The sequence below is a fragment of the Neopsephotus bourkii genome, unplaced genomic scaffold, assembly GCF_033783945.1.
Source record: "Neopsephotus bourkii isolate Nb327-2 ecotype Australia unplaced genomic scaffold, CSIRO-AGI_Nbou_v1 NB_1680, whole genome shotgun sequence".
NCBI lineage: Eukaryota > Metazoa > Chordata > Aves > Psittaciformes > Psittacidae > Neopsephotus > Neopsephotus bourkii.
The window spans coordinates 793793-809618 of record NW_026902154.1 but is presented as its reverse complement, the minus strand read 5'-3'; the positions used below and the strand labels follow the sequence as shown (position 1 = coordinate 809618).

The 15826-nt window shown below is 47.3% G+C and overlaps 1 protein-coding gene across 4 annotated transcripts in view; it reads left to right on the top strand.

Annotated features, from left to right (window-relative positions):
• Positions 1–15826, top strand: part of LOC133224437 (pleckstrin homology domain-containing family G member 4B-like) — a 92984-nt gene that overhangs the window by 55610 nt on the left and 21548 nt on the right. For all 4 annotated transcript variants that reach the window (XM_061375921.1, XM_061375920.1, XM_061375919.1 and 1 more), the window contains 3 exons: positions 7350–7488; positions 9105–9227; positions 9768–9959. In XM_061375921.1, coding sequence (XP_061231905.1) covers positions 7350–7488; positions 9105–9227; positions 9768–9959 — 454 coding nt within the window. The remainder of the gene's footprint in view (positions 1–7349; positions 7489–9104; positions 9228–9767; positions 9960–15826) is intronic.

The window sequence follows — 15826 nt, the reverse complement described above, 5'->3', positions numbered from 1 at the left end:
GACGGGTCTGGTATGTAAGTCCCAGTCTGGAGGAACTGGGGTTACTGGACTTCTTGATTTGGAAGGTAAATCATAGAATGATTGAATCAACCAGGTGAAAAAGACCTTTAAGATCATCAGGTCCAACTGTTACCCTGAGCTGATAGCTGATGCCATGTGCTGGTGGTCATACCTGGACAACTTACACTGTGAAATCCTTCCTGAAGGTAGTATTGTTTCCTGCCGTCCCCCTTCTGCATTACAGATGTGTTTGTTGCAGTGCTGTGGCCTGTATGATGTTTGCTTCGTTGTGTTTGTACGTTCTTCAAAAGAAGACAATGCTTGCATACCTTATTGATGCCATTTTCCTGGTTTGCTTAACTGGTGCTTGTTCATCTTCCTGCCTCTCTGGGAGCTTTGGAAACCTCTCATGCTCCCACTTGCCACAGTGCGGATTCCTGACATAGTCTGTGAGAGGCATCATTCACTGGAAGGTGTCCTATGTGTGTTTCTCCAGCGGCCCTAATCCTAAAACCTTCATCTCTTGGATAGGACAAGCTCTTGATACACCTTGAAGCAGGGTGAAGCCCTGTGCTTCCTGCCGCAAGATGCCTCTGTGCTGTTGCTGGTGACACAGAAGATGCTGGCAAACATTAACGCTTTTGCCTTCAGCAGTGGCAGTGCTCTTCCTTGGGCTCATTTGTTTGTGTGGGGTGGAGGGAGGAGCACAGGGCGACACTTCTATCCAAACACATACTCTGCTGCTTGGTATTCATCTTCCTTACAGTCTAACCTGTTCCCTTTGTGGCGTGGTGGCTTCAGCCTGGTAAAAAGCACTTACACTCACATTAAACAAACCTTGTTGTTCTGCGCATATAGGAGCGTTGGAGCTGTTGTTGTTCTGAGTGGATGAAGGGCTGTGTGGAGCCAGTCATGGCACTAGCAGAGAGGTAAAAGGTTGCAGAGTTCTGGGTAGGTAAGTTTTAGTTGTTCTGGTAGGCTTTTCATGAGCTGATACCCCTAAGCTTCATTTCTGCTATTTATTTTCTGCTGTCTTTTGTTCTAAATCTTCCTGGATTCAATGGGAATTTACCCAGAAGGCTCTGGTTTGGCTTGTTCTTGTTTGCAATGTTTTTCATGCCGACAGGGCATTAGATAATTAATGGCACACTGGTTTTTATCTGTTTAAAAATATTATGGAAAAAACTACAAAAAGTTTCCAGCATAGGATGTTAACTGAACCTCCTGAATTTTCTGGCTCAGCCCAGACTCTCCCACAAGCACGGATTTTTATATAGTTATGTTGGGGTGGATGTTTCAGTCGCTGGGGTAGTTAATGTCAGAGTTACTGCTATTATGTGTATCATAAACACAGGGAGGGTGCAAAAGGATAGAGGATTGTGGAAATAGGTGTGTGACTTTAAATGACAGTGGGTGTGTATTTGAGCAGGGCATCTTGAAACTCAGGTGGTCCTAACTCTGCATATGCAGCTGTTAGACTAGGGAAGTCCACCTAGATAATAAATATAAGCATAAATAGGGTTGAGGACAAGGTTTGGAGGTGGAAGCTGTTTATAGAGGGTTGAAAACCACAGCTTGATGTTCCCAGAATGGTGTTTCCACATCCTGTCTCAGGCCCCACTGCAGGGTGAGCTTTTCCCATATGTAGGCTACTTATTGTTTTGGGATTTCTTATAGTATTTTTACTTTTCCAGTCAGTTTTATGGATCTTACTGGGATTTAAAACCAACCAGAGTCTGAACACAGTTTTATCGTAACTGAATTCAAGCCAGGCTGGGGCTTGCAATCAAAGGTAGCAGCTTGGGATCATGCATGGACATTTGTTTAACTACAAACATCAATCCCTTTACTTTTAAAGGGATCTCATAGTTTATTTCTGCTAGAAAAGTGTTTAAATGAACTGTGCTCCAGAAGAGCTATTATGGTCTGTGGTGTGTTGGATTAATTGGATGGGTTGTTCCTAGTGCATGTGCTTGTTGGGTAAGCTGCTGAGGAGGGGTTCAGACGGGGCTTGTGGTCTCAGCTAGATCCCGTGGTCCCATCGTGAATGGCAGGAATCCCACAGAGAACCCTAAACTTGGTGTTTGACCCCTGGGCCTTTTGAAGGGCACTTTGGGGTTCTAAAAAACTGCACCAGTTCCTCAGATACTTTTCCTAGGTAATTAAAACCACGGTGGCTATTTGTGTGCTGCAGAGAATAATTAGTTTATTTAATAGCTGCATTCGCTTCCCCATGGCCAGGTTGGATTCTAATCTCAGCTGTATGTGAAGTTTTCAGCTTGTAGAGCAGGAATGTGCATTTGAGGCTGACTTCGTTTAATGGGATCATTACAAATATGGCAGTTATGTAGGTTGCTACCAAGATGCATTAGTGGCAATAATTGCATTTCTCTTCCTGCAAAACAGCTCTGAGGCATACAGGACTTTCCCTGCAGAGCTGGGAGGATTTCTTCCTGGAGCATTGCTCAGGGTGCTTCAGTGATTGTGTAGCCATGGTGTCAGCACAGATGATTGTAAAATCACAGAAGGTTTGAGCTGGAAGGGACCTTAAAGCTCATCCAGTTCCAAACCCCTGCCATGGGAAGGGACATCTTCCACTAGACGAGGTTGCTCCAAGTCCCATTTAACCTGGACTGTCAGAGAAGACGCTTTGATTTCCATTTGTGTCCTTAGATTAAACCATCCTTCTAATCTCTTACTTGCCAAATCCTGTTCATTTTATCTGTGTGCTTTTCTAGTTGCATCTCGCTGCTGTTGACAGGCACGGGTCATGCAGCACCTGCTCTTGCAAGCTGGCTGGATGTCTCTTCTGTAACCGTCTAGTTTCAAAAACAAATCAGGTATTTTGCTTTGAAAACTAAAGTGTAACTCTCCAAGACTAGCTTTTTTTGGAGGATGGATTCAGCCAGAAATGGTCTTTCTAAATTATAGGTTTAAAATTACCCTGCCGTTATAGAAGAGCTTGGCAGTTCTCCAGAAAACTGAAGACATTTGGAACCTTTTCCACTGAAACAATAATTGCCCAATGAAAACAGGATTTGGGGAAACATAAACTGACATCAAGCTACTCCTTTTTTTTTTTTTTTGCTATAAATTATATTGACTCTGCACCATTGCAAAATTACTTTGATGATTTGACTATGGAAGAATGTAGTGAAAGACTTACTACCGCACTCACATGTGCAGGGGAGCTGCAATGCACCCAAACACATCCAAGCTTAGACAAGACTTTCCACCGACTTCAAACTCTTTTCTTCCACAGAGTTGTGCAGCCACTATTAAAATCTCTTTAAGTTTGTTAACAACCAGGTGCTTCCCTTTGTGTGGCAGGATGGAAGTAGGTTTTGCTTCTTCAACTATATTTTCAGTATTTGGTTTGTTTCCTCCAAGCTGCCTTAAAGATAATGAAGGGACAGGAATGAAAAACTACAAAGTGATTCTGAAAGAATTGTCAATACAAGGTATCGGTTTCCTATGCAACTCCCTGTTGCAGGATATTGTTGAGTTTACTAGTACACTGAAATGATTTAGGAAAAAGGTTTTTAAGATATGGATGGGTGTATGTAAATAGGTAAACAGCTGCACAGAGATTTGGGAGAGCATGCTTAATGCCCAGTGAGCACTGGAAGTGCCCAAGTGAATTGGAGAAACAAACTTTCCCATGGACTGTGAGTGGTTTCTTTGTTTGGCTCAGTTTGCCTACCTACTTTATACTACACGGCAGAAAGGATCATATTTTCCTCTGTGTAAGAGAGTAAAAGATGGGTGTTAGTGAGCAAGCCTGTCAGGCTGGTAAAAGTGAGCTGTCAGGAGCTGACAACATATAAATGGAGTTACCTTGGAGATGCAACAGAAGACCAACAACTAGATGCTGAGGTTTTTAATGAATGCCTGACAAGCAGGGCAGAGCATGTGAAAACAGTGTGGCTGGACCTTGAAACAGAGAACTGGGATGCTGAAGGAACTTGGTGGAGGAGAAAGAGGAGGAAGAGAGATGGTGTAAGGCCACACATGAAGTTCCTCTGATGCTGTGAGCCCTGAGGAGCTGTTTGGAAACAGTTTTTCTATGGTCAGCCTATGTGCAGTCACTCAGCAAGGCATGGACAGGTCCAAGAGAAGAGGCAGCTGTAGGGTGTTGGATTGTGCCCTGCAAAGTGTATCAATAGCCTTCTGCAAGCATTCACAGAAAACAAAATGACTTAAATAGCAAGAGTAACGGATTTTAAATGATATATACCCTCAACAGTCCAGCTTCCAGAAAAACCAAGAGCTAACTTCCAGCCCCCTGAACTGAATTCTTTGTCCAGTCCCTGTTTATATTATAAACTCCCAAACACATCCTCAGCTGCCTCTAGGTCAGTTTGAGGTGCCTGTGGCTCAGTCAAGCAAAGGCTTTTAATGTGTGCATTGAGCCCCAGGGAGTCGCTTTGAGTGTCATTGAATCAGCTGAGATAGGGGAAGATGACTGAGTCCCTGGAATGGTTTGCTGATCATTCAGGCCAGTGCTGGCCTCAGGTGTGCTCCAACAGATGGGCCTTGTCATAGAGTCATAGAATGGTCTGGGTTGGAAGGGACCTTCAAAGCTCACCTAGTTCACCCTCCGCCCTGCAATGAGCAAGGACATCTTCAACTAGATAGGTTGCCCAGAATCACATCCAGCCTGGTCTTGAATATCTCCAGGGATGGTGCATTTACCACAATGTCCACAGTGACACAGTGAATTCACCTCTGCACAGTGAGCTTGTGATAGGCCTGTTTCTGTTTGTAAGAAAATACTTTAAACATGGTTTGTGATTGCTTCCTACCCCTTTCCCTTGAGGGTGATTTTTATTTCCCCTAGCTATAGTGTTTTCTTCAGGAAAGCCGGTTTTGTGATGCTGGGGAATGTGCTGATTGTTATGTGGGAAGCTATAGGATTTAGAGCTTTGCAGCCCAGGCTATGATAGATTTCTTTCACAGAAAACTACTCAAATTTGAGACAACTGCAGGCCTGTTTCCTGCTTCAGGCATGGAAGAAGTGGGACTCCCTGGCTTGCTCCCCTATGTCAGTCACACTCTGTGCTAGGTCAGCTGGTGCAGGAGCTGGAACTTGTGTTTCAAGTTGCTACACCATAAGGTTATCATCATGTAATACCTTGTTAAGCATTGAAACCATGCATGCTGTCTTTGTCATGGGTTAGGGTGGACATAAGGACTTTCATTACAGAAAGGTCTAGCAGGTCAGTCTAGCTTGCTGATGTGGTGCTACTCCTTTGATAGCACTCACCAAAGTGATTTCCATGGAAGCTCAGAGAAAGGTTGGAAAATATCCTGCCTCACAACAGGATAATTTCAGATGTTTGCATGTAACAGCCTGCAGAGTTACAGGTGCTTGCTTGCCTGTGCCAGTGGGAGAAAGAGGGTTTACTGTATATATGTACTTTTCTGCGTTGATGAGAGCATTCAAGCCAGCAGAGACTTCAGACTCAGGGGAGTACCACCAAAGGGTGTCTGCCTGTCTGGCCATCATTGTGCTAGAGCCTTGTGCAGAAACCTTACAGCTATGCTCTGCTGCACAAAATCTACCAGCAGGAATGTTGTTGCCAAATACAACTTCCAGCCACCTTCCCAACTGTTTCTCATTAACTGTCCTAGCTGTGTCACTGCTGCTGACGGGAACTGGCCTGCACAACCTGCGCTGGAAATACACTTCCCAGTGCTTAGCCTGGCCAGTGGTCATGGCTCTGCTGCTGGAAGCTCCTGGGTTGAATCTGTGTCTGTCCCTAGGAAAGTATTACTAAACAGAAGGTTCCTATCAGCACTGTTTGTTTATGGGGGTTTTGGGAAACAGGACCAGTATTACAGCTGCGATGTTTCCACTAAAGCTTGCGGATTCTCTGTAGAGAACCTGCCTCCTCTGCACTGCAGTAGCACTGATCATAGTCCATTTGGTTATTTTTGGCTGCTTTTTGAAGAAATTCATTCAGTCTGATGGCATTTTGAAGAGGAAAAACAAAAGTGTCTAATAAGAGCCTGAGTTTTGAGAAGCCTGTTTTGAGGCTGTTGTGCACCGAGTGGAATTCTGAATGGAAAAATCCTGTGGGTTTCTGCTATGCAGAGCTAGTTGTCCAGATCCTTTGCACTACCTCATGTCAGTTAAGTACTATCTAAAAACTACAGAATGGTTGTCACTCAGTGCTTGTTTTAAATTGCATTTCATGCGTTCAGGATTGCCCAAGACCCAAATAAATGTGTATGCTGAATTGCTTGCATTAATTTCTATTAACAAAGTTTTCAGAGTTTTATTAGCTCCCTGTTTCACAAGTGCTTCGGATAACTTAAATAACATGATAAAAAAGCCATGCTCTCATGAGACAGAAGGTTGTAAGACCATGGCAGAATGAAAGCTGGCCTAGGGCGAGTGCAGGAGGTGCTCAGGCTGCTGAGTGTGCCAGTGTAAAGCACAGCTGAAGGAGGCTGTAAGACTTTGTTGTAGGTATCTGTTGAGTCCTTGTAAAAGGGATTTTACATACTTGTAAAAGGAAGAGAAGTCTAGAAGCAGAAGAAATAAAGAAGGAATAAGCTGGGATGCTGTTCTGTCCTGGATCTTGTCTGTGATTCACCTGAGCTTGTGCTGAAGAGGTGTTGCACACAGCTGAAAGATGGTAAGATGATGGGTATTAGTAAGTTCCTTGGCTCCAGCACCCAAGGGCCCTGGGCTCCAGCCTGAACTCCTCCATCCCTGCCTCTGTGCAGAGGATGTTACCTTCTGCTTGTGGCCGGACTGACTCTAGTGTTGTTGCCTGCAGGTCTTTGGTCAACGTATCTCCCTGTGGAAGACAGGGAGCTCTGTCTGTGAATCTTTCCAGCACAACACTGTAGAATTTGATTTCTCTTGGCTCTGTGGTGCTGTACACTGTGGTTTTGTTTGGCTGGTGGAAATTCTGACAGTGAGTGGGGCATCGGGTGCTTCATACTGTCACTCAGGAGAGATTTTCTTCCTTGTGATTGCTTGTTTACTTACTTAAATTTAATTCAGATGGTAGTTTTGGACACAGAGACTGCCTTACCCTGTGTTTGTGAAAGCCCATTGATGGACTAATGTGTGTTCATGAAAAGCTGAAGGTCCTGTCTGAAAGAACAATAAATTTTGCAGGGATTCTGGCTGGGAGGAGATGCTCTTGTCCTTCCTGCCAGATTATCTGCACTGGGATCAGTGTGGTTAATCCCAGGAATATGCAGGAAGCAGCATTATACTCTCCTGTTCTCCACATGGAGTTGGCCACTGCTGGTCCCATGGTGAGGATGACTCAAGTGCTGAGGGAAGGACCTAATGTGAAACCCCTGACCAGACCTGTGTCTCCTTGCAGAGATGCTCTTGATGCTGCCAGCATGCTTTATAACCAAGTTGATGAGGGTGTTCACCGTCTGGTGATGCTGTCAAACAAACGCATCCAGGAACTGGAGCTGGTGATGGAGTTTGAGAATGTGGAAGAGTGTTTTAAGGAGGTAAGGCCTGTCTGTCAGTTCTGGTGACTGCCTGCTGCCACCCTCTGACTCTGTATTCCACCACAGGTACTGGGCCTGTTGATCTCCTGTGTGAAGGTGTAGAATAAAGCCTGTAGGCCATAAAAAAGAAAAACTGATGGTAGAGTTGCACAGTCTTCTTTGATGTAACTCTTTGACAAGGAGAAGTTCTGCGTCTCACAACCGTGTGTGCCTTAAGGGGTTGTGTGTTGTCTGTCACCTTAGGAACCCGCATCCAAGATCAGTACTAGGACCAGTTTCACCATTGCTCTTCCAGGATTCTGGGCTGTTCTCCTCTGAAGAGAACTGGATTTGCAAAGGAGGCTGTAGCTTACCTTTTGTTTTCACAGGCCAAGGTGGATCCAAGAGATTTAATGACCTCCCATTTGGAGGTAGACACTTGGACGCCATGCCCTATGTGTTCAGGACAAGAGATGTGATGCAAGAGCCCAGTAAAGACTCACTTAAGCACACAGGTTCCTATACCAAACAGAAACGAAAAAAAGGCACAAAGGCAGCTTCTGCGACCTGTCCCTGGTTTAAGCTGAACTACTTCTGATGGAATTGAGCAAACCTGACTGCTCCCAGCTTACTTTACTTGCAGATCACCAATGATGGCATCAGTTGCTCCTTTTTTTAAGCCTGCCTAGGAGCTCTAGGGCCTGTGCCCCTCTCCATATGGGTCACAACTTGGGAACCCACCCCAGTCTCCTCCTCTTACCTGTGGGCTTGTTCCATGAGCCTGGACATCCTCACAGTCCACAGGATTCAGAGTTTATCCTCAATTGTGGGATTGAGTTGGGATATAGATTCATATGATAGAGGAAAACAGGATGCATGGGCATTAGGAAACACTTAGTCTGTCCCTTCCCTCAGGTGCAGCTATGCCTGAAGCGTTGCAGACAAGTTTACCAGCCTGTTTTTAATCCCCCTGTTGATGGAGGTGCTGTGTTAGCCTGCCTTGCCTCCTGTGTCTTCTTGCTTTTTAGGACACACTTGTTGGTAGGTCCTCTACCCATGTTTGAGGATACAGGCTTATAACTGCAGCTGTGGCTGGGCTCTGTTGAGGCACCTGCAGTTACTGAACAGCTTTGTGGTGAGCTGCCTTCAGAAAACCTGGGAGTCCCAAAGGACCATGGAACACTGCAGAGGGGAAGAGCCACCAGTGCACTCACACTGATGTAGTTCCTGTCCTGCCAATCACAGAATGGAAGTGAAGTAGGAAACCTGGCAGCAGGGAGATTTTGTCCCATTTGGGGGTAACAATAAGAGGGATATGAGGCCAGCCTGCAGGTTGCAGAGGTCACATTAGACCGTGGCTCACCTGAAACAGAGCCCAAGCAGCTACTTGTCCTGTTTATGCCTAAGGCTAGTGAGCAATAGAGCATTGCAATTTCTCAGGAGCCCAAAGTGGAAAAACTCCTAGCAGGAGGCTCAGACTGAAATGCCAGGATAGGGGGAAAAGTGTACACACGCATTCTTTCCGGTCATAAAATGACCAGCATTATGAGAGCAGCTCCTTGCTCTTTCCACATGAAGGCTACCTTGGTGAGTAGCACAGGGTTGACTAATAGTGGAGCTTTTCCCTTTTCTCCTAGGTCAGCAATTGGATAGAGAATGTTGGCAGAAAACGATTAAAGGAAACAGTCAACCTGGATGATTCTTTGGAGATGCTGCTTCAAGCACAGAAGCAGTTCAAGGAGTTTGATCTTGTTGCCAGTGTAAGTGTTACTGGATTGGAAAAATTTGCTCTCCAGAGACTGAGTTGGGAGTCTTGTGCGTGCTCAGCCAAAGCCATGATGCTAAGGTGGCACTGGTAAAGTGTGCATCACCAAGGTGTGTGTCATTCCTTGCACTGGTTAGCTTCTCTGCTCTCCTGCTGTAGGTAAAGCCACCAGCTCAATGCCTTAGTGGACGGAATTTGCCAGTCTTGAGGAAAATACCTGCTATGATGGAAGATGGATTTATTATTATTATTTTTTTTGCAACTCCTTTTATGTGCTTGTAACATTACTTTTTCTTTTTGATCCTAATTGACCTGGACATTGTTGCATAGGCCTTTACAAGCTGCTGTGTGGCTACCATAAATCCTAAAAGAGGTCAGGGCTCCAGAATTCAGCTCTAAATAAGTACACCCCTGCTCATGTGATCTGAACCTTAAAAAACATTCTAATTAGCCCTAGTTATTAATGACGTTGAAGATTATCCACTGTCATTGTCAGGTTTCTATCCTCATACACAAAATCCCATTTTGCTTTCAGGAATATTGCAGAAGAGGGCAGGAAGCACTAAAGAAGATGGATTACTGGGAAGACTTTTCCTCTGTGGATGTGCATTCCTACAGGGTGAAGCTGCAGATCTACAGAGATCAACTGGAGGAGTTCTGCACTCAGCTGGATGAAAAGAGGCACCAAATCTGTGAGACAGTCAGGCTCTATGAGTTCTTTGACAAGGTAAGACAAAGGATCTGCTGCATGGAGAAGGGTGTAAAAGCCTGCTTGGACACAGTCCAGAGTTTGATTGTTTATGAAAGGTGTGAAATGTGTGTGCGCCACCAGGGAGCTGGACCTGTGACATGCAAAAGCCTGCCATGTTCATGTGTCTGCAGTGATTATTTTCAAGTCAGGAAGTGAAAGAAGGGGTGGGTATGTATCCAAGAAGGTCTCCATCTGTTCAGAGCAGAGGTCTTCTGCTGCCTGTGCTGCAGCTTTTAGGTCCCTCTCATGGCTGCAGTGGACAGAAGGATCATGGTAGCACTGGCTCCAATGACAAGGGCCAAGAGATTGACTGCCTGTGTCCAGTCTTGGCCACTGTGCCAAGGCAGGCTGCCTGCATTTTGCTCATACTACATCCTTACGTGCTGATAACAGCCTATTGACTCATCAGGAGTAGTACCCTGCTACTCAGCCCTAAATATAGTGCAGCTCCTCTCTTGAGGAGGCCTGTGTGAGAAAATGGAGCACCAGATTGGGGTATTAGGGGAGTGGCTGAGGGAATTAGGGGTCTGGGCTAGCCCAGGCACCTGGGGAACAGGAGAGGGTGCGTGTGGTGACTGTGCTGAGTGCCTGTCTTTCTTACCTGTTCGGCTTAATGCAAACACACCTATTCAGCAGACCTACACTTGGATTTGGTGTCCTTTAGTTTCTGAAGTTGCAGGTGAATAAACAGTAGGATTTTCTAAGTGCATTTTAAAACAAAGCTTTGGCAAGCACAGAAGGGCAGGGAGCCTGTGCTCCATTTATTGCACACTTTTACAAACACTGGGTATTGAAGTTCTCAAATTCTACAAAGAATAGGCACTAAAACTTAGGCTGTAGATGCCACTTAGGTGCCACCAGATGTAAGTGCCACTTAGTTGCTGTCTCTGAGCTGTTTTGGCTGCCAGCAGTGCTCAGAGGAGGGGTGAGGAAATCCAGCTAAACATGAAAGCAGCATCAAGAACCATTCTGTGTGAGGGAGGAGAGTGGAGAAGGCAGCTGAGAACATTGCTGTCAAGACATATGAGGATTGATTTGTTTTGGTGATGCTCTGCAGGCCCACTCTAGCTCAGCTGTGCAGTTCGCTGTGCAGGTGGGGGACCCTCCAGATTCCTGATGTAGGAATCTGTAAGTTTCTATATTTTTCCCCCCAGTGAAGAGAGAAGTACCTTCTGTGCTGTAGGAGAATGGCAAGAGCCTGTGCTCTGCTTGAGCACAGACATTCAGAGGCTGCTGTGCTCCCTGAAACAGCCTTTGCCATCATGGGGATCCAGGGAAGGGTCCCAGAAAGGATGGGTTTTGTTATGTTTATTCTGACAAACTGAGACACAGAAAGGTGCTGAGCTGTGCTTTGGCATGTTGGCAGTTCTGTGGCCAAGCCAAACATTGGTCCTATAGGAAGCCACCCAACCAAAGCTGGAAATCTGGAGCACAGACGTGGACTGTAGCACATGATGTTCTCCATTTAGGTACAGGAACTACATTGTGGTAGCAGCTCTTGGGCTGCCAGGGTAGTGAGCCAGGACTCAACAACAATGGGTATCCTTTCACAGCTTCAATGCCTTCCAATGCCAGGGCCATTTGCAAGGGCACAGATGTTACACAGACCCTTAAGATGGCCCCTATCTTTTCTTAGGGTATCATGGCACTGCTCATACAGCTTCATTCTCGGGGATGGCAACTGGGGGATGCTCTCCTTGGTGGCAGCAGCACCCTCATCCCTCATGGTTGTGTCTTTCGTACTGCACAGTGAAAACTGAATGATGGTGGCGCAGGATATCTGCACACTGTGTTGGTGTGGAGGTATCTTGCTTTAGTAGGGAGGAGGATTTTGATCTCACTGATATAGTAGAACTGTAAACAATGCTAGTGGTGTAAATACAACACCTGTGTACCGTGAACTGGTGGCCAACCGAAACCAGGGAAGGGGGGAACATCCTGCAGCGGTAGGGTGGGTGCAGGGATTGCTGTGCAGCATGGAAGTTCTTTCAGTACTGGTTATTTTGATCTTGATCTCCACAGTGCTTTCTGTCTTCCCTAAATCAAAGTCAGTGGTGTAGTCTGGGAGGCAGGGAAAGCAGGAGGCTTTATCTTCAACTGCTTTCACTCTGTTCTGATGCTGAGCTTCTTTGACCTTCCTGCAGTGATCTTGTCAGCGCCTGCCTTAAACCCATTCTCTTTTCCTTAATATCTGAGGGGATATCAACACAAGGAGTCTACACTAAGCAATGTCCTTGATTTTCCTTCTTGTAAAGAGCCTGCAGTGTGCCAGACCCCAGGATTTGGGGAAGGAGCCTGAGGATGAGTAAGCCATATACACTATGGTAATGAGCTAGCAAGCTCAGATCTCTCCAAACATCTCAGCATGTGCCAAGGAGTGGAGCACCCACCATGGAGATCGTGGTATTCGTCTTGTGTACCTCACTGACTACTAGGAATGGGAAGCTCTGTTCTGCTGGCCCTTCTGCTGCATGCTGGGGGCAAGGATTTTGTGGCATGCTGCCATGGCCTATGGGACAGCACAGCACAACCCCATACGGTCCATCAAGGCTGTACTGTTTTTTCATTGCTTGGCAGTTCCTGATGGCCTGTCTACGCTCCCTGTGATGAAGCAGGCTGAGCTGGGCCAGACCACATGGAGCTTGCACATGGGCTGGCAGGGTTCCCTCCCCAAAGCCATGACTGGTGCCAAGCTGGATGTTTCCATTTGTCCCTGCTTCCTTTGTGGCAGGAGCTCTTGGTGCCTGTCAAGGGCTAGATGGTGGCTGGGCTGAGGCAGGAGTAGAGCTGGGGGAAGCTGCCTTCCTCATCTCTGGCTGTGGGATGAGAGTTGTTTCTCAGTACACAGACTCACTGTGGGGACCTGCCATCTTCCTGTGGCTTCAAGCCTGGGCTGGCCACAGTCCTTGTTTACTCAGTTGCAAGACTCTATTGGGATCTGGCAGCACATGATGTTTGGAGAGAACTGGAAAGCTGAGCAAGCAAGGGTGTGTCTGTGGTACCAAAAGCAGTAATGTCTGCTTTGTTCTGGGATGCCTGTGAGGGTGGTCCCCAGTACCCTTTTCTCTCCCATTATTTACCCTGGCTTCACAGTAATAACTGCCATAGCACACCATGATTGCCAGGAAGAGCTAGAGCAAGACCCCTCTCCTTGCTTACTTTGTCAGGCTTCATGATTTTTCCTTTCTCAAGCTTTCATTGAGTGAAATTACTTCCCAAGTCACCCGTTCAGTTCTGGGGCAGCAACACAAGAGGGACATGGAGGTGTTGGAATGAGTCCAGAGAAGGCCATGGAGATGCTGTGAGGGCTGGAGCAGCTCTGCTCTGGAGCCAGGCTGAGAGAGCTGGGCTGGGGCAGCCTGGAGAAGAGAAGGCTCCTGAAGGGGAGACCTGAGAGCAGCTCCAGTGCCTAAAGGGGCTACAGGAAACCTGGAGAGGGGCTTGGGACAAGGGCCTGTAGGGACAGGACAAGGGGGAATGGCTTGAACCTGACAGAGGGGACACTGAGATGAGCTCTTAGGCAGAAGCTCTTCCCTGTGAGGGTGCTGAGGCCCTGGCACAGGGTGCCCAGAGAAGCTGTGGCTGCCCCATCCCTGGCAGTGTTCAAGGCCAGGTTGGACACAGGGGCTTGGAGCAAGCTGCTCTAGTGGAAGGTGTCCCTGCCTGTGGCAGGGGGTTGGAACTGGATGAGCCTTAAGGTCCCTTCCAACCCAAACCATTCTAGGATTTTATGATTCTTATAATCCAGTTCTCTGCATGCTCTTTACCATCAGCAAAGTGTCTGGAATACAGGCTTGGCATGGTCCATGTGAGAGCTGTGTGCCCTGTCAGGACTGGAGCCACCTACCTCGCAATGATGTATCTAATGAGCTGGAGCACACAGCACAGCCTCTGCCAGCCTTGGGATGACCACCAGTGCTGCAGAAGGTCAGCAGTGAAGGCACAGAAAGCTGCTGCCACAAGTCACTCAGGGAGAAAGCACTGACCCAACAGGAAAGGGCAGAGGCCCATCACCTGGTTCATCACCCACATCCCATGCAGCCTGCAGTGGTGTGGTGCCCAGAGCGACACACTGAACTGCCTGTATCATTACAGGAGGGCCTGAGGCAGCTCCAGGGGCTTTCTCCTGCTTGTCAGTATGTTGTGCAAGATGCTGCCTCTTTTACTGCTCAGGAAAAGTATGGGCATTGCTTTGCACTGGTCTGGGAACCTCTTGCAGCGTGGGCTCTTGCCTTGTATTTGATTTCTGAGGGAAGCTGTTCAGAGTCCCACTGTTAGGGACTGGCAGTGGGGTGAAACTGGTTGAGAAATGGCAGCATTTCCGTTGTTGGGATTTCTGTGGGATCTGCTCCGTGAGCCAGTCCTTCAGTGGCATTCTCTATCTGCCACCCTTAGGTCCCTTCCCTCAAAGGACTCCTGGGCATCAGCCTCTGCAGATCCTGGTTTCTCAGTAGTGATTTCCAGCTGTCCTCAGCTTCTTTCTGCTGCACACAAAGAGCTGCTGCTTCTGAGCTCCACTTGGAGCAAGCAGAATGTTGCCCAACCCCTCTCCACCTGTGTTGACATCTCTCCAGGAGTGGGTTACCTGTGCTCATGTGTGGTTCTGCCCCCAGCAGCCGATTCTCCTCTGCTCTCCTCCTCCTCTGGATCTCCTGCTCGGCCACTTTGTTCTTTGTGGCTTAGAAAACAAAGCCTTTGGCAATTGAAGGAGGTGCCTGCCCTTCCTGGGGGAGGGCCAGCTGGCCTGCATTTGATTATGGCAGTGCCTCCTCATCCCTCCCCATTGTCCTTACTGCTGTAGGAATGCCAGCCCTTTTGCGCTCCATCCCTTGAACAAGTGTTGCTGTCTCTGGGGCCCAAAGAGGGGCTGGGGCTCTTCTTCACACTCCTCCAGGCCTGGCTGGCAGGAGAACCTGACCACACAGCTCCATGCACCTTTCCTCTGAGCCACGTACACCCATTCTGACTTCGGCAGCAGACGGACACAGCAAACCCTCTTGTAAGTACCAAGTGTCCAGCGCCCTGGCTGATGCGTGAGTAGTACTGGGATTGTTTGAAACAGTGCAGGCTTTTCACTCGACTGCTTGTGTGTGTCTTCATGCATCCAGCATGAATCAGAGTGCTTTGTGTGCAGCTTTTGTGTGCTTAGGCAGAGCCCCGTGGGCTCTGAGCATCTTTGCATGGTTTTTCCAGATCCCAGGGTTGTGCTGTCTGTAACACAGCAGTGCCTGTCCTTCTTCCCTTTATTATTGCATGAGCATTTCAGGGGGCATAATTTAACTGCAGGTAGTTGTTGCTGGAACTGCATTGCCTCCAGACTGGCTGGATGTATGCACAGGACAGGTGCGACCTCTCAGACTCCTTTTAAAGATTGTGGATGGCACAAGAAGGGGCTGCCTTCCTCAAATGCTCCAAGGTTTGCTGGGTTCCTGTCCCAGGAGGGACTGAGACCTGCTGTCACAGTGTTCCCAGCTTCAAGAGATGGAGCTGATCTTGGGTGTGACAGCAGAAATCCAGAGCCTGCTAAATTACCTGATTTCCACAGGTATCATTACCTTTCATTTCTCCCCAGAAGCTTCAGAGCAGCAACCTGCTGATACCTTGTTTTCTGCTGTGCTTCATTTCTGCTGATGTACCATGTCACAGATGATGGTTTTGAGGAAAACAGAAAAAATCAAGTCCCCTTCAGGGGATAAATTATTGCTGGTTCTTTTTGCTTAGCCTTTGATGAAGGAAGAGGGGTTGGGAATGCTGGTCTGTGGGAAGCTGGAAAGGATCCTGGTGCTATGACCTAAAAGTGAGATTTTTTTTTTTTGAGTTAATTTTACTGAAAGGGCATTATG